Here is a 24885-nt window from a genome sequence, read left to right as displayed (position 1 = left end):
TTAATATATCTAGTGCATTATAAAACATATACAAAATAGAAGTTATAAAACAGATGAAGATGAAAGAATAAAATACCTTGCTAATCATGATGATATCATGAGATATCAATAGCTCATACCCCCTCCAGGCAAAATATATGCTTAGATCAGAGTTCATCATTAACGGTAGTGCATATAAATCCAAATGGCAACTAGTCTTGAATAGATGTGAATGTTTTTAACCTATTTCTTGTCAGAGCTAACTAGACCGTCATTGTTTTCACTTCTCAGAATGGCTGGCAAAAAACTCAGAGCTCAAAGTGGCAGGTTTGATCTTGATTTTCACCTGTGAGTGCGTTATTGGATCTACCTCAGTGTTCAATTTCTTGGAAGGACTCTTTTTAAGACACTTGTTTTCCAAATAAGAGAATTCATTGGGCAAAACCAGACAAGGCACTTTGTGGAAGGCGTAAACGTCAGGTAACATCAACACCCTGTACCTGAAAGAACCAGACGGGGGCGCGACCGTCACCCCTCTGCCCCTGATGCTCCCCTAAGTACTCCTCAGATAAAATACTTGGCATGTGACCACTTTCCTAGGCACCATGCAAAGGTGCCAGGGTAAATGAGTACAATACACATTGGTAAAGCCCTTGTCTTTTTGGTCATTACATTTTTTTTAATCATTAAAGGAAGAAGAAATCGAATTTCCAATGTTCTTCCCAAATCGCAGCAAATTGTCTTGCTCACTCCACTTTGGACACCCCTGCCTTAGGCAAATAATTTACTGCCTCTCAGTTTCTTCATCTGTAAAATGGGGATAATATCGCATAAGTCACTGGGTTAAGTGGATAAATGGCATATGTACAGGCCTCTGCATAGACACTGGTGTGTGATTTAAAGGAGAAATAAAAGAAGATAAAGATTACTACTGTATTGCTGTGCGTGCACTCACGTTACTCCTAGCCTAATTTAAAAAGCAAACAAAGCCTCTTCTCGGTGCTCTTTATGTGAGGGCAAGAGCCATACCTTCTCACCTCCCACCTAACCTCCCAAAACAAAACAAAGTAAGACAAAAACCAAAAGCATATTAGCCTTTTCAGCTTGGAAGACGACAGATTCTGAACACTTGGTGATCTCGTTCATTAACATGATAATTACTGATGGGGAAGGCCTGTTCAATCCTACCGGACAATTTTGATATATGTTCTCCCATCCTGTCATTCAGCCAAGTTTTTTTGTTTTTGTTTTTAAAACAACATACAACATACTAGACCTCCGGCTGAGGGCTGAGGTTTCAAAGATGAATTGAACTTGCCCTACACCCTCCAGGCACTAACCATCTAGTGGAGGATACCAAACAAATAATGGCATCAAAGTGATAAGTGCTGTAATGGAGGTAGGTGCTGGTTGCTATGGGAGCAGGTAGACTAAGCAGCTTCCTTTGCGTGGGGAGGGCAAGGAGGGCCACCGGAAGACACTGCTGTGGGGCCATCGCCGCATCTTGGAGGACGTGAATCGGGAACTCGCGTTCTGGTCAGAAGGAAGTGGATCCAGTGTGGCCCCTTGAGAACCAGTAGGTAGATGGGGTTTCCGGAGCTACGGGGTTTGAGGAGGTCAACAAGGCTGGCAGAGATCTGTCCATGCACCCACCGCCTTGGATGACAATCTACCTCTGAAATATATCATAGAATGGATTGGAAACAGACAAAGACCCTTACGCTAGGAGGGGGACTCCATCACAAAGAGTGGTCCTTTGGAGGAATGAGCTGATGAAAAAAACAAAATCGCTTCGAGACTGTCGACTGGGGGAAAAGGAAAGCGAGGAGTGCTCACCTCTGCAGTCAGCTGACTTGCTAAGTCTAAACTCGTCACTAAATTAAATGTCGGCTGATTCACCTTGTCCAGGTTTAGGCTCCATTACCGGATTCGTTCCCGAAGTGTCCGACTTGCTCCGCTTTGAAGCTAGGCAACGTTTCAGCCAGCATTAACCGTCTGCCTGGTGGGATTACAGGCCTCCTGACTTTGAGCATGGAATTTTTCTTTCTGAGGCTGTTACAACCACATACCAGTTTTCAAACCCAATATCCACTCTAAACAGAACATCAACCACAGTCGACTTACGTAACAAGTCAATGTGGCCATACAGACATGAAAAAGTGGCTACTATCTCCTGATGCCAAACTAGAAAGAGAAAAGCAAGTTCAGAGAACACATTATGACTCATCAAAGTCCAGAAGGCAAAGCTTCATGTGAATACAGCATCCTGTGCACCCTCGGGGTCCCTTTAGCCTCCAACCATATTTGCTTTTGTGTGGAGCTTCTGCAAAACAAAAGAGCCCATCATTTCCCTCCTTACCATCAATTGCTAAATGTTGCTTTCCCTCAGAGAGGAAGCTTATGCTATAGGTTCTACAACCTTTTTTTTTCCTGTACTGAGTGAATGGTGCTGCCTTTTCATGTCTCCCGAGTATAGGCCTTATTTTCTAACCTTCCTACCTGCTACAGTGCAAGCTACAAACAAGACGAGCCTTCAGAGGAAAGACCTGAAGGGAGAAGGTGGTGGTTTCTTAGACCAATATGAAGGGAAAAGGAGATGTAGTATCTATATTTAAGATCTACTCCCAGAGATAGATTTTATTTTTCGGTTCCCATAGTTGAGCATATAATGCATTGGTACCAATCCCTCTAAGTACTGCATCAAAATTTTACAAGAGCTGAAGAATATGTACATGTAGCAAAGCGAGCCTTTTCTTCCTCTTCCTCTCCCTCTGACAAAATGACAGAGGGAATGGCCAGTCCCTCTCCTCCAGGGTCTTACTAAGGTGATTGTTCTCTCCTAGAGATTTGGCACAGCAGGGGAAGGTGGCATCCTAAAGGGATAAACGGCACTTATTCACAGGGAAGAAAATGTGTGAGGTTGGCATGCCAGAGAAACAAATCAGGCCTGAAAAAGAATTAAAACCTGATACTCACTAATGTGATAAGCATTGCCATTAGGTGAAAGCCCTTTTACAGACAACTCGGTTATCTGGCTATGTTATTAGTTGCGATTTATTAGGCAGGTAGAAGGTAATACTTTTACCACATTGCCACTTTTAAGATTTCTCACTGTTTATTTCCCGGTTAAAAGTTATACTGGCATATCTTCAGGCAGAAAATAAGTTCTTGCGGTAGCTTCTTCAGGGCATACTATATTTTATTTCTCTTAGATGCATCTCCTTTTGTTGTCTTGAGGTGCGCTTTGGGACAGCCAGGAAATTATAACACTAAGGTTATCAAGTCAGTAACAAAGCCTTAGAAAAGAACAGGGAGGTTGACATTGACACTCCTAGCCGCCTGAACTTGGTGCCCTTGCAAACAAACTCCACTTCCCCCAGCAGTGGACCAGCAGTGCAAACAGTTTTTGCCATTGAACGACCAAATGCAGCATTGTGTGTTCTTTCCATTGCCTCTTGCCTTCACCTTCCCCAGTACGTAGTGTGAAGCATCCTGGAACAGCATTTCAGAGGCCGTTGCTCCAAGTCAATTTTGCAACAGCAAAACGGTCTTAAAATAGGATTTTACTCCAGGGGGAAAATCCTCGACCAAATAGTCACGGTGCACGTTGAATGACTAATTGAAGCCATTACATTACAAAATAAGGGATACATCCTGCTTTTCATAACGCTACCATATAGGAACAGTTTTAAGAGTCAAGTACTTCCATTAATCTGAGTCTAAAATAATAGGCCCCTGATTTAAAATCTCCTAACATTCTTTCACACTTCATAAAACTAAAAATAAAATTGTCTCAGCAAACACTGACCTATTCGTCCAGCCAAAGAACTATATTTCAAGGAGAATTGGAACAAGAGGTCTCAAAACTGCCAAGTGCCAGCAGCTTGGTGTTGGTAGCCTTAATTGGTGTTAAATTGGGGTGGGAGAGGAGACACTATGGGCTACAGAGAATAAGAGATTTATTCCCCTTCTTAAATCAAAAGCAGATTCCATGCTTCAAATGTCCCTTAACCCGCTCGCTCCGCCCCCACGGGGTTGTTTTTTCCATATTTTTGTATATATTTTACAGGAAGATGACAGGTGAGGGAAGCTTAAAGTGCCCTATCTGGTCCACAAAGTAAACAGAGGGGTTAGGGTGGGATTATTTATTTACAAGGCGTTCAGTCTCTCAGCTGTTTTCCCCTCATTGGCATTTGGAAGCTTGCCGTCCTTTAGAAAAGAGACGGATTTGGCAGGAATGTTCTTTGTGCCCGCCTCCCTTTTTACCGGGGAGAAAGGGGGCAGATTTATAATTACAACGTTGAGCGGGGTGGGGGGGGGTGGGGAGAAAAAGTTTCAACCGGCACGACAATGCCTGTTTTTGCTTTCACGGTCAGCACCGTGCCACACACAGCTTTGGTACCACTCGGAGCCCTCCCCCCCCGGTCCCCTCCCTTTCCTTCTGCAGGCTCGCTCCGGCAGGCGGAGGCACAGTTAAATTCCAGCACCTTCTCCACATACCCCCAAACTACTACGCGCTATTACTACGGATGCCCTCCCTCTCGCTCGGGCTCCTCTGTTTCCCCAGCCTCCCCGGGGCGCCTCGCAGCGCCCCTGCAGGAGGACGGCGGGGAGAGGGATAACGGGCGCCCAACTCCACCCGGGCTTGGGGCTCTCTGCGTCCTGCGCAGTTTCTCTGCTCCAGGCACAAGCACGGCCCGAGAGCCGGCGCCTTGCAGACACACACGGATCCACGCATACAGTAGAGCCGTCTCGATCCACATTCTTGCACACCGCCCCCTCCTTCCCCCGAGCTCCCGGAGTCGCTGAGCGGGGCGAGTGACAGGCGCGTCCCGCCAACCCGCGTCCGGGCGGGCAGGGAGGAGCGGCGCGCGGGGCCAACTGCGGCGCGTCTTCCGGCGCCCGTGGAGGCGGCGAGGGTGGGACGCGGGGCGGAGCCCGAGTTTAGGAAGAGGAGGGGATGGCTGTCATCAATGAAGTCATATTCATAATCTAGTCCTCTCTCCCTCTGTTTCTGTACTCTGGGTGACTCAGAGAGGGAAGAGATTCAGCCAGCACACTCCTCGCGAGCAAGGTAAATATAACTTACAACTCCTTTCTCCTCTTTCCCCTCCCTCCGGCCTCCTGGCTGCAGCCGCCGCACAAACCCCTCCGGCACCGCGCCGCCTTCGCCGGGGATTATTCATTATTATCCTAATTATTATTTATTGTGCATGCACGGAGACCAAAACAAACAGGCGGGCCAACCGCCACAACAACAACAAAAAAAAGCCCGCCTCCTCCCCGCGGGCCTCAGGTGGAATGCTCTAACGACAGCTCCCGGGCGGCGGTGGAAGAAACGGGAAAGTTTCAACCGAACCTTGCTGTTCTAATAATAACAGTAATAATTACTACTTCAAGGAGGCGAGGGAGGGGGGGAAATCCCAACAAACCACAGCCTTGACCCTAGGTAGGCAGTCAGCGACGCGCTGCCAACTCAAGGTTGCAACACACACACACACACACACACACACACACACACACTCTATCGACAAGGTTGCAATCCCCCCATCCACTTAGCTGGGGGAGGGGGCACAGAGGAGGGGAAAGGCTGGAGGACCCGGGAGGAGGATGGAAAGGCGACAGTTCACCCCGAGGAGTCCTCCCCGGAAGAGTTGGAAGGGGAGCGAGAGAGGAGGGCGAGGTGCCCGGGCTGGCGGCGGGGCGCCAACGAACGCTGCTGCCACCCGCTTCCCGGGGACTTGTTTAAAGGGCTCCGGTTGCCGAGACGCGAGCGGATCTCGGCGGGAGAAGCCGGAGCTGGCGCGCCGAAGAGGCGGCCGCCACGCCGCGGGGCCGGTGCGTGCCGGATCGGAGGTGTCACCTCCAGTTTGCGGGTTCCCTCGGGCGGGGATGAAGACGCTGACCGGTAGGCAGGCCTTTAGGCAAAGCGGCTATCGGGGGGCTGCGCCCGGGGCTCTGCGGAGACGTCCCTGCCCCTGGTACCTGGCGGCCGCGCGGGCTCGGGTGTTGAAGTTCGGGGTGTCCTGCCCGGGCCGCACTGCTGGTACGGAGGGAGGAGGCCCCAAAGAAGGAGGTCGGAGGTGCCCGCCGGGCTCAGTTACCCTGCCCTCCCCCTCCCGGGGTTTGTTTTCTTTTGCTTGGCGTCCTCCCCTAGCTTGAACCGCGGGAACCTCGGGCGTGGGTCGCCCGCGATCGTCCGGGTGCTAGGGGCGCGCTGGGGCCCGGCAGAGCCACCGTGGCTGCGGGCCGGGAGGCCATGATCCGGATAATCCTCTCTGCCTGACTGTCACAAACAGGACCCGCGCGCACCAGGGCAGCAGTGGTGGCGTTCGCCGGAGAAGGGGAAGGGCTGCGGGGGGGCGGGGGAGGAGGGAGGGGGTGGCGAGGGCGGGAGGCGGGGAGACCGGGTGGGAGCCTCCTCCCAACGATGACACGCACCCCTTCCTTCTCGCTCCCTGCTTTCGAGTTTGCTTTATTCCCATCCCAACCTGGTTTACCCCTTCCTCTGTTCTCCCCCTCCATCCGGCCGTCCTCCCTCCTCCCGTTTGCGTTGCAAAACAGGGCCATGCCATCTGCAAAGGTGTCGCGATGCACTTCCCCAAATAACCGGTCCGGCGTGCCAGCCCCTAGGTTCCCTACGGCTTCGGGCACACACCGAGCCTGGTGCTCCGGGTGCCCCGCACCAGGCCTCGCCGCCTGGGCGCAGTTGCACCGCGCGGGGCGGGGCGCAGCAGTGCGGGCTCCAGGGGACACCCGCGCCCCGGTCCCGGCACTCGGCCGGTTTCCGGTACACGCGGGGAAATCGCCTCCTGCCAGTGTCTTCGCGCTCGCCCCTGCCTCCGCCGCCTGGATTGCATTATTATTTTTATCCGGGTTGCAGCTTGCGGCGGATCCTGGTGAGCGCGGGGCAGGCCGGACTGCTGGGGGTGGGGGGGTGGGGGTGGAGGGAAGTTGGACACGGATCAGGCAGGAAAAAAAAAAAAAAAAGTTTGGCAGGGCGGCTAAGTAGGGAGAGGGGTGGGAGGGGGCGGCGAGCTCCCGCAGCTCGCGTCTCCGCGCCTTCGGGGCCGGCGCGAGTGTGTCTGCGCGTGAGTGTGAGTGTGTGTTGTGCGCGCCGGGGCCAGTGCGTCGCGAGCAGAGGCGCCGGCAGCCGCCGGGAGCCCGGGGAGGACCAGGCGAGGTTTGGTGGCGGAGGCTGGTGGGGGTGGCGTGTGCGTGTGGCTGCGAGTGTGAGTGTGAGTGTGCGCGCGCGAGCGGCGGAGAATCAGGAAGTCACAGCAGCGAAGCGCACACAGACATGTTTGATCGCCGTGACATGACGCGCGCGAGGGAGGAAGCGGCGGCGGCGGCGGGGGCCGGGCCGCGGGCTCGGGCGCGGGCCTAGGGCTCCGGCGGGGAGACCCGCTCCGCCCGCGCCGCCGCCGCAGGCTCGGCGAGCCCCGCTCCTCTTTTTGTTCCGCGTCCCCCAGGTAAGGAGCCTGCGCCGGCGCCGCCCGCTGAGTGCCGAGCTTTCCAGCTCTTTCCCAGCCGGCCCCCTCTGGTCTCCCGGCTTGCCTTTCCTGCAAAGTCAGGCAGGCGGAGGGGGGTGGGGGGGGGGCGGGAAGCGGGCTCCTCGCCCTCCGATCGATCGCGTGGAAAACTTTCCAGCGGGAAGCACCGTAAGGGGCAAGGAGAAGAAGGCCTTGCTGGGTGCTGTCGCTTGTCAGTTCTTTCTCCTCCGGGTCCGGGGAGTGGAGTCGCTGCGCCCTGGGGCTGTTGCACATTCAAACTTTGGGCCTAAACGTGCCTCCCAACTCTCGCAGGATTTACTCCAGCAATAAAATAAATATTCATAGTCGTCCATTTGGTCTTGCCAGGAGTTTGGATTTCATAAGAGAAGGACACGGGCTTGGGAGTCGAGGAAAGTGGGGGTGTTGTGCAGAATCCATTCCTTCTTTAATGTCTGCGCCGGGTGTTATGTAATTTTGGTAGCACATGGGTGCAAAAGCCCACATTGGGCTTCTCCCCTCCTTTGTTTATATAACTTTTGGGAGAGTTTTGCAAGGTTTCGCCTTTTTTCCTTCCTCCCTAATCTGATGGACGTTGGTGCTTTGGAAACAACAAAGCCACCGGGGTTAATACCTTTATAGAGAGGTGTCATCATTGTGCTCCGGTCATTAGGTAGACTGTATTCCTAAGTATGTGTAATGTTAGAGCATAAGGAAGGCATTAAGGGTACACGTTTGTCTACTGCATGGAGTGGTTATTTTTAACGTCTGTGCGTCATGAGCAGCAGAGTTAAATTTTAAACTTCCATTTCAAAGGACTTTTTTATTTACACCTGGTTGTTTCATGCTTGTGGGAGCAGAATGCCTGTATGAACAGAAAGATTGTTGCTGGCTTGTTGGGTAGAAGAAAATTTCTGTCTAACCACCTAAGACTCAGAAGGCCCTGAGAGCTGTACTAAAATCAAAGCCATGCCCAATATTATGTGTGTGTATCTACACTTCTATATACACATTCAAATATTTCAGTAATATTTTCCATCAGTAATTTGGGGGGGCCACTGCCCCAGGCTTGTTTGCCAACACTAGACTTGGTAAGCTTCCAGCCTACTTTTAGCACACTGGTTAAGTGTTAAGAGGTGTGGCAGGTTTGAATCCAAGTTGGGTCATTGTTATGCAAATCCAGACACACTTTCTCTTTTAGGGATCTAATTGCGCTTTTATTCTCCTGGACTTTTTTTTTTTTTTTTTTTTTTTAAGCTCCCTGACAACTCAAATGTTTGCGACTGGAGAAGAGAGGATTTGGAGCTACCTATTAGGTACCAAAGATATTTATTGCCGTGGACAGAGAAACAAACCCCAGACCTGGACACCGCGGTCCATTTCCCTTGTTGGAGGCATTAAAAAGAGATGCCTTATGGGTAAAGAACATTGTGAAATAAATTAGGAGTTTGGATTATCAGAACCCTTGAAGAATTGTCAGAGGTGAGGGAGTTCTTCCTTCAATGCAGGCTTTCTCTTATGAGTGACATCAGTTACATCCCAGCACCGCGACTAGCTGCACTGTGGCGTCTCAGAAAATATTCACCGCAAGAGTGTGTTCAAAGCAGCTTTAGATCTTTTCTTTTGTTCGGTTTTAAAGTGGTTTTTGAGCGTTTCTCGTCAAGTTTCTTGAAAAGTGCTTTGACCAACACCTGAGGCTTGGAATTGACAAAAAAAAAAAAAAAAAAAAAAAAAAAAAAAAAAAGTGTCCCTGCTTGTATTATACCCTTAATGCTTGAATTCTGTTTCAAATATTTCTGGCAGCATAACTGGAAAGTAACAGTTTGGCAAATAATTATTTTAAAACTTTTTTTCTTTGATTCAGATAAGTCATTTACAGGCCAGTATAAAAGCACATTCCATTCTTTCCAGGAGACAATTGTGATGCCCCTCATATTACTGTAGTATTTTCGACATTTCATTTTAAAGGCTTATTATGTATTGGAGCAAGACCATAAAAGAGAAAACTTTCATAAATTATAAAAGTGGTAGTGTCCTCCAGTGTTTTCATGGCCCTTTTTTCCCCCCCTTTAGAAGTCTTCCTTTGTAAACAAGGCCTTTGTTTGTCAAACTCCCCTAGGTCAGCAGCTTTTTGATACCCCAGAGAAATAATAAATCACGATTTGTGACATCTTGACATGCTGCCATGAGAACAACTGAATTATCACAAATACAGTGCTAGGCGGTGTTTGCCCTCACCTCGAGCTATCGGGGGGAGTGTTCGTAGGACCTGATTTCAACCAGCGTGAGTTCTGAGTTTCACTGCTTGTGGTCAAGATGATTTTAAGGGAAGCCATGGACGGTTTGTTGCTTAACATGAGTGGACTTGGAAAACTCCCTGTATATGAGTCACATTTCTCTTCTGTGGCATTTCTGGTGAACAGATGAGAAAATTTCCCTAATGGGAAAGCCATATTTGGGAGCGACTTCTGATTTCCTCTTGTCACTTTTTTTTTTTTTTTTTTTTTTTTTAATGTGAAAGAATTATCTTTTGGATCACTCCTTGTCCTTAACTGTGTTAGGTAGATTCTGTCAGACCAACAGAGGAGGCTGAATTTTCTGTCGTCTTTGGAATGGTTTGTATTATGGAACTTTAGTCTCTAGCCAGTTATAAAAGGGTCATTCTATAAGGAGTTGGGAACAGAAAATACAGATGGTGGTGAAGTTATTTGGTAGAGTATTTAGGAAGGCCTGAGATGTTTCTTTTTTGCTACATAGAAAGCCATGACTTTATGTTTACCAGGGAATATAGAAGTCTAAACCTCAGTTCTGCCAGAGTCATTATGAAAGATAGCGTATTTATTTTGATGTATTTATCAGCCAAGTTAAAGGGGATCTTGCAACCTGGGTTTGGAAAACTTTACAATCTTATTGTTTATGATGACTTTATTTTCTCTCATGTTAATAGAGTACTTTTCTTTGAAAGCATTCAGGGTACATTAGAGATTTTAAAGATACAGTCAAATTTGGGGCGCCTGGGTGGCTCAGTCGGTTGAGCATCCAACTTCGGCTCAGGTCATGATCTCAGTCTGTGAGCTCGAGCCCTGCGTTGGGCTCTGTGCTGACAGCTTGGAGCCTGGAGCCTACTTTAGATTCTGTGTCTCCCCCTCTCTCTCTGCCCTCCCCTGCTTGTGCTTGCTCTCTCTCTCTCTCTCAAAAATAAACACTAAAAAAATTTAAAAAAGATACAGTCAAATGTAAGTTTTAAAGATACAGTCAAAGATGCTTGAATAATTATACCTTAGCAAAACATATAATAGAGCTGATGAAATTCAGCAGCTATGTAGCTCGGTCTTTAGGGTGTTGAATATAAACATCATTTAATCTTACTTATGAGCGAATAACTCATTAATTCTCTCATTTGGAATGATGGTGTAGATACGGAATACGGGATTTTTGACTCAGATACTGACGTAAGTGGTGCCCTTCTGGACTTCTGGATTTATAATATGTGATTCTTTAATTGAAGCTAACTATGAATTGTGATGATATCTTCGTATGCAAGACTTTCAGAACATTCAGACAGTTATAATCAGGCCATATGCCTGTATGATGTAAAACCTTTAAAAATCACAATATTCTGTTGTATTTTTAGGTGTGGAAGCATCAACTTAAGCTTCGGTCTCATACCAAGACATCATCCACTGCTTTGCAAGCACTGATGCATTAGAAACTTTTTGGAAACCGAACTAATTTCAATTCGGGCTGACCCTTTTGTGAAGTGTTGAGTGGCGTCCACAGAATAGAAACAAATTTGAAGTTTCAAAACCATTAAATATAATTATAACTCCGCCCCCCCTCCCCTTTTTTAAAAAGTGGAATTACGAATTGGGAAATTTAAGTCACTTAAAAATAGACAAAATGTCTCTGAGCAAAAAAGATCGAGATACATTGTTTTGTAGGTTAACAGCAGTCCAAGGAGATTCCCTTACCATTTTGTGTTTGGATTGTGTTTTTCTTGTTTAGGATGACTGTATATTTCTTCACCTCCTTCATGTTGTGTATTCCAGTTGTTAGCATCCCACTGGGACATAAGTCATTGAACTTGGAAATTCAGTGTACACGACCAACGTCCGCCCCCCTCTTCCCCCGGTGCTTTTGAAGTGGGCGCGTGTTTAGCTTTGCAGTATCTGCAACTCTTCTGTACTTTGCTGCCACACTGTATTTATACATGTGCTCAAATGCTATTAAGCAAAGCCCATAATTCCGTAAAAAGTAAACAACGTACAATTGAGAATTTGTGTTTTAAAGAATGTACCTGAACGTGAGAAGCTATTGAATAACATAAGGTCAACTGCGCAGACCCCATGACGCAGGGAGAGGTCAGGGTGAGCTGTGATGGGTCTAGGGGATAGATAAGGTCTTTGAGATGGGGTAGCCTTATGACCAGAGGAGGGTAGGGGTGGAGGAGGTGGGCTGCTGATCATCAGAGGAAAATCCAGAGCTCACAGACACCGGTCTGAAGACTCCATGAGAAGACATTTGACCTGAGAAGAGACCGTTTGTCAGAGAAAGAGGTTCCAGCCAGGGAGGATTTGCGGAAGACAACGTTAGGGATGGTGAATTATCCATAGGGATAAATCCATAGGGATAAGATTATCCAGTATGCGTTGGAGGCTTGTCTCAGAAGTTTTGAGCAGGGAATTCATGATGGAAAATATTGCAGATTCACATGTGGATTCAAGTCCAGGGTGGGAATTGAAGCCATTAAAAGGATCCTCGTGATAATGCACATTTTTACACCCCAGCTCACAAGGTAGCACATCTTTTACTTGATTTATATCAAAATTGTGGTTGTAGCTGGCGACTCTTTTGCCTATTTTTTTGTAGATGCAGAACCTGAAACTTGAACAGCTCAAATGAGCTATGTGGCAATTTTTTTTTTTTTAATGGCATGTTAGCGTGTAAACAGCCATTGTCCATTTTAATTGCAGTGAACTTGAAGGGCTCCTTCTTGAACTTTTGTTGCTACTGAGAAAGTCAGGGCATATTAAAACCCATCCGTCACAAACCTGGGGTCTGTTCAGCGAATAAGAGTCGAGTTTTACTGCGAAGTCCAAGTGTGCCATCTCAGCGAGAAGAGTTTGTAAAATATCTATTTCCGACTCTTAGGTGTTTAATGTACTAATAAAATTATCTTAGCAGACAGAGCAGGAAGTGGCTATCATTGATTCCTAGCAGCATCCCAACCAAGGTTGCCTCGCAAACGGGCCTAAGAGAACCTAGGAAGGATGGTTTGCACCTGTAAGGTATATACAAGCTAATACATTTCACAGTGGCCTGCTGTGAAACTAGTTTTTGTCGGTTTGGTTTTGACTGATTGCCTAGCCCTTCAGGTTCAACTGAGTGTTAGAAACGACCGTAATTCACGATAACCTTTATGCCTGCCGATGGACATGGGTCCTGGCTTAGAAGGATGTTCTGCTGAAGTGCTTTTGTTGTTGAGGGACTTCTTCTGCGTACTTTGGGTTTTCTCAGAAGCAGGCACCCTCCTTTAAAGACTTTGTCCTTTGTGGAAATGTTGGCTGTCCTCACGGAGGAGGTCTTGGGATTGTATCCCAGGTAGGCTCTCGGAAGAAGGCGACTCAGCAGGATGTGCAAGGTGATAATGTTAAGAGCCAGGTTCCTGTTGAGCGTGGCTCCGAGGATGGTGGGGCAGTAATTAGCCGCTACAGTGTTTGTGTGATCTTCTGTCCCTCTCTCGCACAGAGCTGCCATAGAGACTTTTCCAGGTCTGACTCTGGGCAAGGATGGTCCCAAAGCAGGTTATTTGAAGGGAGGGCAGCAGCTAACATCCTAACCTGTTTCCTTGACCAAAGGACAGAAGGGTTCACAGAAGCCTGACAAACAGAGCAGTTTTTTTTAATCCAGCCACGTTTTATTTAATTTTGTTTTTTTAACTTTTTAAAAGTTCATTTATTTATTTTGAGAGGGAGAGAGAGAGAGAGGAAGAGAGAGAGAAAGAGAGAGAGAGAGAGAGAGAGAGAGACTCAAGCAGGCTCTGCACTATCAGCACAGAGCCCAACTCAGGGCTCGAACTCACAAACCATGAGATCATGACCTGAGCCGAAATCAAGAGTCGGATGCTTAACCGACTGAGCCACCCAGGCACCCCAAATCCAACCACTTTTTCAAACATACTCAACTTTGAATGGGAAACTGACAGGAAGCCCTGGGAGAAAAATGTTTTCCACGCTCTTCTAGAGTTTTGGGTCCAGTACGAGTCATGGTTTTTTGTTTTTGTTTTTGTTTTTGTTTTTTAACGTTTATTTATTTTTGGGACAGAGAGAGACAGAGCATGAACAGGGGAGGGGCAGAGAGAGAGGGAGACAGAGAATCAGAAGCAGGCTCCAGGCTCTGAGCCATCAGCCCAGAGCCTGACGTGGGGCTCGAACTCACGGACCCTGAGATTGTGACCCACCTGAAGTCAGACGCTTAACCGACTGAGCCACCCAGGCGCCCCAAGTACGAGTCATGTTTAACTTCAAGCCCAGCACGGTTTTCATCGTGGTGCAAATCATGCCGCACACTGTTTAAAGTTGCCTGTCCCAGACCCAGAAGCAGGAGGGCTTTGGTAATGTTTCACTGTCTTCCAGGCAACCTTGGTCTCTGAAAAAGAAACTTCTGGTAGATTTATTTCCTTTATCTTCCCTGCTGTTCTCCCCCTGCCCTGCGCCCCCGCCCCCCCTTCCCCGTTAAGAATGGCAGCGCTCTGTGCTCCAGTTGGAGAAATGTTGTTACTTCTTGTAGGGGAATTATCAATCCCTTCATGGAGAAAGCTACACAGAAAAGGAGAAGCCCTTCAGGTCAGGAGATGTTCTGAATCAGCAAACAGACATAAAAAGAACTCTTATCTTAACTATCTCCTGAGCCGTGTAGTTCTCCCGTTAACAGCCAGAAAACTTTAAAAAAGACCAGAGCTGCTCTCCGGGATGTGAACTGGGCCTGATTTTTATTTCTAATATTCTACCTTTGACCCGTACCCCAGCCTTTCTGTCAGCCCAGCCGTGAGAAAGATGTGCTGCTGGATTTGAAAACGGTTCCTTATCGCATTTGGTAAAGAGTTACGTAAGGGGTGCTGTCTAGTCGACGTGGTTTTTTGCCCCCAAACCCTTTCGTGACTAGAAAACAAAAGTATCTAGGAAACATTCATTCGTTCGTTGGTTTGTTCCTCATTCATTCATTCATTCATACTTCTTTTTTTTTTTTTTTTTTCAAGGCCTAGCTGAAATGTCACCTTCTCGGGAAGCCTCCCCTGATCCCCTCTTCCTTCCTTCCTCCACCCTGCAGGCCTGCCCTCCTGTCCTGTGACTGCTCTGGACAGCCTTGGCTATACCCCTTCTTGTTTTGCAGGAGCTCCCCTTTGTTTTTGTTTTTTTTTCCCCCCTCACTACTCTTTAAGGGTAAGTCTTGTTTCCCTATCAGACTTGCAGAGCCTTGGGGTCAGCCCTTGGGCCTTTTCCTACATCTTACCTGCCTCATGCCCTTTGGACATTGAGGACAGGAGGCCCTCTGGCTGTTTGATTGGACGTCACCAGCCTCCTTAGTTCATGACTCCACCTCCTATGATCCCTGCGGCTTCTCCTGTCTCTCCCTTCCTAGATTGATGGATCATCACAGCCAAATCCTGAGCCCTGCCTGCAAAATATCCCTCCCCTTCCACGCCCTTCTCTTTGCCTGCCTGCACATTGTTGCATTGCGCTGGGGGGGCCCCAGTGGAAGCCCTCCACCCTGCTGGATGGCCTTGCCTGATGGGTCCCGTGGCTCAGTCCCGGGTTGGGGCTAGAGACAGAAAGCTCTCCTTACAGACGTGACTTCTTTGGGCAAGCCGCGTGGTCCCTTCCTGACTTCCCGCCCTCATCTTTTCCTTGGGGATGTGACAAAAATGTATCCTCAATTGAAGTCGCTAACGTTACTGCAAAGCCCTTGCGGGTGCCTTTAAATATGACCCCAAGGGGGGCAGTCATTGGTATCCTGGTTGATTGCGGTACGACAGTAAGGTACGTATTTTGTCGTGGTTGTCACAGTTAGGCTGGCAACGCTTAGAGTTCCTTGGAGTTGAATTCCTATTTAATCTGCTCATGGCTGTGCTGGGACTTTTAGCTCAGGGGAGAGGGAGGAGGTTGGGGCTGAGGGAAGGTGTCTGTGGTAACTGCAGCTTTGCGAAGCTCTGAAGACTTTTATTTTAAAAACACACACTCCCCCGTTGTAAAGGCAGGGTCAGGACACAGAAAAGACAGGGTGTGATGTCTTGGCCAAGAACACAGCGGCCGGCCCTCTGGGGAGTGCATTATATGGAGGACAGGGGACTCCTCCCTCCAACGCAGTGCGTGCACATGTGCATGGGGGCTGCCCCTGTGCCTTACCCTGTCCCCGCACCCCAGACACGTTTCCTTCATTGTATCAGCCACGTAATTGTGGAACATGCTGTGCTTTTCCGTGACAGTGTCCACCTCTCCCCTCTCTACCCGCCCCCCCCCCCCAACACAAAATAACAGCAGAGTCTGAGCAGAGACCTGTCACTCCAACCTATCAAGGTGAGCTGAGCCGTCCCTTCCCCCCCTCCCCCCCCAAACCCGGCTGGGCCCACCCCCATCCCTGCCTGTGGGCATCCTGTCATCAGTGCTTTGAAGCGGAAAGAAAGGGGGTCCATTCCGAGGGATACCCGTGGCAATGTTGGTGAAGGAGACGCTGAGTTGGCCGACACTGGACTTCAAACCTTAACCACAGTGACTTTGGTAATAACCCGCGCCTCTTCCTGAGAGCCGAACGGCTTTGTAGTTTACACCCCGCGAGTTGCTTTGCGCTGTGGGCAAGTCTAGTTAGGTCCTCTCGAGGTGTGCCATAAAGGTGCCAGCAGAAACGAGGAGGGAGGGAGAAGGGGCCAGGGCTACGGTCTCCTCTTGGAGAGTCACTCTTCTGCAGTATTATACCTGCGTGCTGGTGGCCAGGCAGGAGTCCTGGGACAGCCCAGGTTCGGCCCTTGGAGGGACCCTCATGAAGGCCACTGCACACAGGATTGCAGAAATCTTTGAGGTGCTTCGAGTCCTGCACAGGCAGGTTGGGGGGAGCCTGGAGATCCTCCTTTCTCAAGCTAAGAGGAACCAGAAAGACTGCAGAGGAAAAGCACTCTGCCCAGGGCCCCACAGTTGGTGACGGTCCTGGAACGGGAAGACGAGCATCTGCCTCTCTGGATCTTTGGACATCCGGTGCCTTCGGAACAGCCAGAGTATCCCATCCAGGTTGTGTGGTTGTGCAGATTCCTGCCCTCCCTTCGCAGGGGACAAGGGCCCTCATCTCTTAAACTCCACAGTGGCTCACAGCTATTTTCTTTCGTTGACCTGTGCTGTCTCACGGACAACATGCATCAGGCCCCTGCCTCGGAAGGTTCTCTTCTGATTAGAAAAGTTTCCCCCACGACACGTTCCCCTGTTAACATTCTACTTAAACACCCAGTACTTTTCCGTCCCCTTTTCTTATCTCTTTTCCCCTTTAAGAAGCTTTTCGTAGTTTCCTTTAACAAAAAATGAGGAGCATTTTTATGGGGCAGTATACAAGTATAATCCCAGCATCCTGCCACATTCCCAGATGAAAGCCACCACATATGCACAGAGCAGTATTTCGGGAGAACATAGATCAAAACGTGAAACGTGGAAAGTGGGGCTCCTGGCCGAGCATTTGTATCTTCATTGTTCAGACTTGGGGTAGGTTACGGTAACAGCTATTGAAGCCCATTTCAAGGTAAACCATAACAGGAAGTAAGCAATTTCCTTTTATTCACTAAAAAATAAAGGGGTGTATTAGTTTGCTGACATACATGAAAGAACATTATAACTTGTAGTACCTCTGAATTGACGTCAGCTTCCTAAATTTAAAATGCTGACTGGACCAGTGTATATGTGAGGGAGTGGCATGCAAAAAAAAAAAAAAAAAAAAAAAAAACCAAAACCAAAAAACAGTTACTTCCGCCTGCTTTGTTAATCACAAAGAATAAATAATAACATTTGGCTCTCTAGTGGATCCAAGGCTATAATTCACCCTTGAAGCTTCCCTGTTGTTTTAGAAACCACTTCAGCTGGGTTCTGAGTCCCGTCTTGGATCAGCAAAATACTGTTACAATCACTCCCAGGTAGCCTCCCACTGCTCCCTGTTTTGGCCCTAATTCATTTATCAGAATGGCTTAAATTCTTGCCTACACTCCTTGGATCTCTTTGTGTGAACATAGCTCAGGCACAGATTACTCTCTAATTTTTATTTATAAAATAACTGACTCTGTTAATACTTTGCTCCTGGCATTCCTGGGCTGTTTATTCACACTTTTTTTTTTAAATTATTAATATTATAAAGTTTATTCATTTTGAGAGAGAGAGAGAGAGAGAGAGAGGGCATGAGCAGGGGAGGGGAAGAGAGAGGGAGAGACAGAATCCCAAATAAGCTCTGAGCTTTTCAGCACAGAGCCCGAGGTGGGGCTCGAACCCACGAACTGTGAGATCATGACCTGAGCTGAAACCAAGTGTCAGATGCTCAACTGACCAAACCACCCAGGCACTACTACGTCTCTTTTTTATTGAGCACTTCCTACATGCGGGGACACAGAGGAGTGCAGAAGAGCAAGACCCTTGCATTCCAGTGATTTAGCAGGAGGTGAAAGCAAGCAGGGAGCTAAGAATGGAACTAATGTGGCTTTTCGATGTGTTTCCCCTTTAACCTCATTTCACCGCGTGGAAATACCCTGGCTGTGAGTGCCTGGGCCCCTATGGTTAATTCCACCCCTGCCGCTAAGCAGTGGGTAAGCAAATTCACTTAGGGTGTCTCATTCTGTGTTCTGGGAGGTTGTCTGAGAGCAGAAAAGTGTTTGCATGTACAGGTGCACGGGCCCTGATAACGAAAGGTCCAGTGTCACATTTCCTCTCACCAGTGGTCTTCATTGATGTCCATCGGAATCTGGGAAACAGCATATTTGCTCGTTTTGGCTCCTTTCCAAGATGTGAGATGTACCCACACCGTGAGGCATTTCCCCAGGGAGGGGGGAGGATGCCAAGAAATCTTGGAGTGTGGGTGATGGACTGTTTGCCGAAATCAGAGCCCCGGAATTTCCACACCTAGTCTGTGCTGGGCCCGATCCAGTAGTCATGGATGACTCTTGTTGGGAATCTGGGACCACAGAGAAGCTGAGGATGAATGTGTGGCCTCAACTCTCCAAGTGGTCGGCAGTTACTTAGCTGGCAGGAGGAACCGCAGTTTAAACTGTTTCTTCTGATCGCTTCTGGTACGGCGGAGGTGGTGGGGAAGATAAGGCTGCATGAGGACTGGCTGCTTGCTCGGTGCCGGGCACGGAGCTGTTTTGGTACATGTGCCGACACTGCATTTCGGTCTCAGCCGGTGGTTGTGACATGTTGGGTATTTGGACCCATCTATCCATTTGACCCGGGCAACCCCCGCTTCTCCCTCGCCCCCCAACGGGCATTCCCTTTCACTGTCAGTTTCTGAAATTGTACTTCTTTCTCCTTTTAACTATCTGGGGTTCTCTGTGAAGTTTCGAATGCTCATTTACTTATGAAAACGTGTCTTGATTATGAAAACTTTCTTAGGGGTTTTATATTTTACTGGCTTTGGGGGGTTAATGATTCGTCAGGTGCCCAAGCCAGTAAGTAATGAACAGCATCTGTTGACTTCGGTAATAAATTTCAAACTTGTTTAGAATTCTGCTTATGTGTTAAATTTGAGTTTCTCCAGTGAGTCTTTTTTGTATCTTAGATGATTTATATCTTTCTGGGGAATCATTTAGAGTGTTGTTTTTTTTCCTTTTAAACAAGTGGTCTTCATAAAGACTAGGGCAGATGGATATATATCACACTCACTCAAACATCTGGACGAGACAGGGCAGTTCTGTTTGATGTTTGTTATAGAAATGGCACCATCAAATACTAACAACTGTTTCATTCTGATCTCAACATCATGCTTAAGACATTCCTTTCTCTTTTCTTCTTTCCAATGCAGTATCACTCTACTGACTGGCAGAGACAGGAGAAGTAGATGTCCACGCCCACAGACCCTGGCGCGATGCCCCATCCAGGGCCCTCGCCAGGGCCCGGACCCTCTCCTGGACCAATTCTTGGACCTAGTCCAGGACCCGGACCATCCCCAGGTTCTGTCCACAGTATGATGGGGCCGAGTCCCGGACCTCCCAGTGTCTCACACCCTATGCCAACAATGGGGTCTGCCGACTTCCCGCAGGAAGGCATACATCAAATGCATAAGGTAAGAGTTCATTTTCTTGTTCACTCTTGTCTTCTGAGTCATGGATGGCTAATATCCCTGATAACCCCCCCTTCTCTCTCTCTCTCTCTCTTTTTTTTTCCCCTACTATTGTTAACAAGAGAATCAAGCTAGGACTCTGTTTTATCTTGTATGTTATTAAAAACATACGTTCTGAGGCTCTTTTTATTGTTACAGATGTTGTACAGGAAGATCAGATCTTGGGTTTTCGCAAAAGACTAGATAGAATATGCAGTTCTGACAGTCTGTGATTTGTAGGTTGCAGGTACCTTGGCCTGGTGAGTAAGTGTATTAGTGAGCGAGTCTTGGTTCTTTTCCAACCGTAGATGTTAAATAACATATCATCCGCGAATGGAGGTATTGAAATTGACCCTTCCCTAAAAATGTTGACATTTATTTAAAAAAAAAGAGATCCCACAGAGTGAAAAGAAAACAAGTCATTTCCTAAGGGATGTTTTTAAAAGACTGTATCGAAATAAAATAGTTTCTCGGGAATCCCTAAAATGCACTATGCTATCCCCGTGTCAAGTGGCTTTACTCTGATTTTGGAAGAGGGCTGGGAGTTTGCAGAGTGCAGGTCTCTATCTGTTCGTTTCTGGACTAGGGTTATAATAATCTTCTGTTTATGAGGCTTGGATTGTTGCTGCAGGGATGATCTTATCAGTACAACTTGGCATCAGGCCTTTGAGGGAGATGCAGAGAAGGGAGAGCAGCCTTTGGAGAAAGCCAGCAAGGGCCTGTGGGAGTTTGCTCTACTAGCCAGTGGAAATCAGTGAGGCCACAGCACGTGACCTCAGGGCTGTACCCGATGAGACACATAGAGGTTTTCCATCCCCTTTTTGGATGTCGTCACAGGTAGATGACAGGCGTGGTGGGGCTGCCCCTTGGTATAAAGTAGGCAAGCCGTGGAAGATGCTGGTTTAAAACAGAAAGATTCCAGCAAAATAAAGCAAGTCTTTCCTCTAACTGTGTAGGACTATACAGGCCCATTTTAAGGTAAAGCATCAGAGCCCAAATTTTATTTATTTATTTATTTATTTATTTATTTATTTATTTATTATTTTATTTTACAAATTTTGTTATGTGATGATTTTCAAATCAGGAAAGTAATATATACTTCTTTTGAAAAGTAAAACCATACTGAGCTAAAGAAAGAAATGGTTAGGGGCGTGTGGGTGGCTCAGCCAGTTAAGCGTCCAACTTCGGCTCAGGTCAGGATCTCACAGCCCACGAGTTCGAGCCCTGCATCAGGCTCTGTGCTGACAGTTCAGAACCTGGAGCCTGCTTCGTATTCTGTGTCTCCCTCTCTCTCTGCCCCTCCCCTGCTCACACTCTATCTCTCTCAAAAATGAATAAACATTAAACAATGATTAAAAAAAAAAAGAAAGAAATGGTTAATCCTGGCTTCACCCCAGGTAACAGCTTTGTGCTTACTTTCCCAGCCTTACTTTTCTCCTTGTTCAGTAAAAGTACTGTGTAAGCACACATCTGCATATATAGGTCTGACTTTCTCTGTTTGTTTTTCCTTTTACCATAATCGAATAATCATAGCATCACTATTAATTACTCTGAAACTTCCTCTTTTCATTTAATGACATACCATGCCTATCCCTATAATATCCCCAGGTTCTCTCTCTGCTTTTTCGTTTTTTGGGTTTTTTTTTTTTTTTTAAACATGTTTTTAGCGTTTCAGGTATCTAAAGAAATAAAGCTGCTTGTTTTTCATATCGTCGTCTTTAGGAGACATATTGAACATACAGACATACTGAAGTCATTACATTGTCTTGTGTCCCTATTAAATTAATTTGGGAGCTATTATAGGTCTGATCTGTCACTAATAGGCCTTAGTCCAACTGGGTGAAAGAATTCCAGGACGGTTTGAGGCTGTCTTGCCTCCCAAATGAAAGATAAAGTGTGAAGGAAAGCTTTATCTAGGCTTTAGTATTATTTAAGCATTTAAGCATTTGAATGTATGACTGAGTGTTGGGTCCGTGGTAGGTTTTTGCACTGGATTGATTTTTTTGGTGATTATCTCTTCTGGTCCCTTCTGTTTTGTGACCTAGTGTTTTTGTCACATTTTCCCATACTGTCTTCCCTTCCACACACCGCCCCCTGCCCCGTTGATACTCCTTTTTGTTTCATTTTCTTTTGCTTTGCTGAGGTTTTTTTTTTTTTGCCATCCTGCTTTTCCATAATCCCAGCCCCTCTGATGATGCCCTGCGTGGGGACCTGTTTAAGCGCCTAGAGTTCACACCTGCTGACCAGATGCCTTCCCTTTTTTAGAGTCCTTTTACAGGCAGCTTTGTTCCTTGTCTTTCTCCTCCTTCTCCTTCTGAGATTCAGCTTTTCGCTTTTCAACATCGCTGGAAATAAATAAACAAGTGGCCTAAATACATCTGCTTCTGTTGCCTTGATTTCTTCCCTATTATTACTATTTAACAGACTCAGAGACACTCTTTATCCCAAATTCTTCCCATTTTTCTTCTGAACATCCTCTTTATGGTAAATTTTTCCTCTTTTCAAGTGCGCGCTTTTGACTCTGCAGAAATTAACTTTCCTTTCTGTAAAACTGCAAACACTCATACTTTCTTACTTGAAGTCATTTGGTTTCTATAAACTCCTGGAAATCTTTCTTTCAGGCTGTTCTGAAAATTGCTCTTCCAGTGTGGGGAGGAATAGACTTTTCCTTTTTTTCAAACATATGCTCCGTTGCCCAATTCTGGATTGGATTAATGTCAGCTCAATGGCTCTTTATCATGTGCCTGTTACATACGAGGCCTCACGTCCTGTGAACAGTCCCTGCGTTCTTAACTTTTTTCCAAACTCTGCCTTGAAACGTTTTCAGGACCTCTTCTCTCCAGGGTATAGCTTTGTCCATTGGACCTTCCTTCCCTTGAAGTAGTCTGCTCCACTGCGGCTGTTCCTCTTTTCCCAACTGCATGGAACTTTCCAATTTCGACTTTAAAACTTTCCATAGTCTTCTTTCCTCCCTGATGGGGGAAAAAAAAAAAAAAACTTACCAAAAAATAGACCATCACAGATGTTTCAAATAGTCTCCCTTCTGACTTTGCACTATAACTTCAATGTACAACAGGTTTCAGAACTTACTTAAAATGGTTTAGAAGAATAACTTCTATTTGTCTCCCTTGTGAGCAGGACTTTTTATCTATAGGCTTTTGACATTACAAAAAAAAAAAAAATCCAGCTGTTTACAGCCTTAACTTTGACTTACAGATAGTTCTGCTAGCCTTGTTGATATAGTCTTATTTTTTTGTGCCCATCTATAAAATATATGTAAGACCTATAATAATACAGGTAGTCTAGGTATAAAAATAGATGATTGTCATGTGAGCCAGAGAAAATTGTGCCACAATTTTGAAGACTTTAAACATGAGGGATCTTCAAGGTCCAACTATATGTTTTGTAGCTGAAGTGACATCTAACTGACGTCCTTGACATGTTTCAGCCCATCGATGGTATGCACGACAAGGGGATTGTAGAAGATATCCATTGTGGATCCATGAAGGGCACCGGTATGCGGCCACCGCACCCAGGCATGGGTCCTCCCCAGAGTCCGATGGATCAACACAGCCAAGGTTTGTGTCTGCTCCACACCTGACATTGGCTCAGTTCCATAGACTTTCATCTTTCTTATTGGTTATTTAATTTATTTTTTTAATATTTATTTATTTTTGAGAGAGAGAGAGAGAGCGAGCGAGCGAGTGAGCATGAACAGGGGAGGGACGGAGAGAGACGGAGACACAGAATCTGAAGCAGGCTCCAGGCTCTGAGCTGTCAGCACAGAGCCTGACACGGGGCTCGAACCCACAAACTACGAGATCATGACCTGAGCTGAAGTCAGGTGCTCAACTGACCGAGCCACCCAGGCGCCCCTCTTATTGGTTATTTTAACTGTGGTTTCCAAAGAATGTGTCTAAGGGAGATCGAGTCCTGCAGGCTCATTTCCCCCTTCCCCCGCCAACACAACTATGATTTATATGGACAGTTTTATTTCCAAAATACTAATAAATTCTACTAGCCACCCTGCGTCCAAGCAGTCTACAGAGTGCTTTGTGTACTTTATGCAGATTCTTTCTCGTGATCTTGTAAGGTAAATTAGGGCACCCCAGTGTTACAGACGGGAAGTTAAAGCTCCGAGAATTTACCGTGTTTTCCTAAGTTTACACATCCAGTAAGTGACGGGGCCAGAAGGAGAATCCAGCTCTGCCTCCAAATGACAGCATAGATGTGAAGGTAAGATGAGCCACCGTGTCCCTTGGATTGCATGCTCTTATGTTGTCTGTAAGGTGGCTTTTTTCTGGCAGCGGAATTACCTGTCGTTGCTGGTGGGTGGCTGCATTAGTCTCCTAAGGCCACCATAACAAATTCCCACCAACCGGTGGTGGGGTGGGGGTGGGGGGCGGCTCAGAACGATAGAAATTTATTCTCTCATGGTTCTGGAGTCTGGAAACCTGAAATCAAGGTATCAGCAAGTCCGTGCTCTCTCTGAAGGCTCTGGGGAAGAATCTTGTTTTGCCTCTTCCCAGCCTCTGGTGGCTGAGAGCTTGACACTCCTTGGCTTGTCGATCTCTCATTCCAATGTGTCTTGGTCTCCATGTGACATTTTTCCTGAGTGTCTGTGCCTGTGTCCAGATTTCGCTCTTCTCATAAGGACACTAGTCATTGGTTTAGGGTCTTAATCCATTATGACCTCATCTTAACTTGATTACGTCTGCAAAGATCCTGTTTCCAAATAAGGTTGTATTCATAGGTTCTAGAGGTTAGGGCTTTAGCATATCTCTGCAGAGGACATAATTCAACTCACAACAATGGCCAATCAATCTATGGTATATTTCTCTTCTCCTTGGTGCCTTCTTCCCTAAGACATAGTAAAGATACAGCCAAGTCTTTGAGTACAATGTAACCTGTTTTCACAGTCATTTAATGATCATTTCAGCATGCAAGGGCATGCATTCATCTAGGACCAGTTAACCCTAATATGTTGATATATAATTCAAAGTTTGTGGTTTATGTGTTGGTGTGCATACTCCTTTGTAGTTTAATATATGTAGTCTTTTTCTCTATTCATGATCAGCCA

At 46.9% G+C, this 24885-nt stretch overlaps 1 protein-coding gene across 8 annotated transcripts in view; it reads left to right on the top strand.

Moving 5' to 3' along the window:
- Nucleotides 1-4898: 4898 nt before the first annotated feature.
- Nucleotides 4899-24885, top strand: part of SMARCA2 (SWI/SNF related BAF chromatin remodeling complex subunit ATPase 2) — a 179900-nt gene continuing 159913 nt past the window's right edge. Inside the window, exons 1-3 of one of the 8 annotated variants that reach the window (XM_060610140.3) lie at nt 4899-5053; nt 19509-19769; nt 23254-23383. In XM_060610140.3, coding sequence (XP_060466123.1) covers nt 19545-19769; nt 23254-23383 — 355 coding nt within the window. In that variant the 5' untranslated portion in view covers nt 4899-5053; nt 19509-19544. The other 7 variants (XM_060610133.3, XM_060610139.3, XM_060610135.3 and 4 more) reach the window with 7 other exon arrangements.

This window comes from Panthera onca, chromosome D4, assembly GCF_046562875.1.
Source record: "Panthera onca isolate mPanOnc1 chromosome D4, mPanOnc1 haplotype 2, whole genome shotgun sequence".
Lineage (NCBI taxonomy): Eukaryota > Metazoa > Chordata > Mammalia > Carnivora > Felidae > Panthera > Panthera onca.
This window is presented reverse-complemented; position numbering and strand designations above follow the sequence as displayed.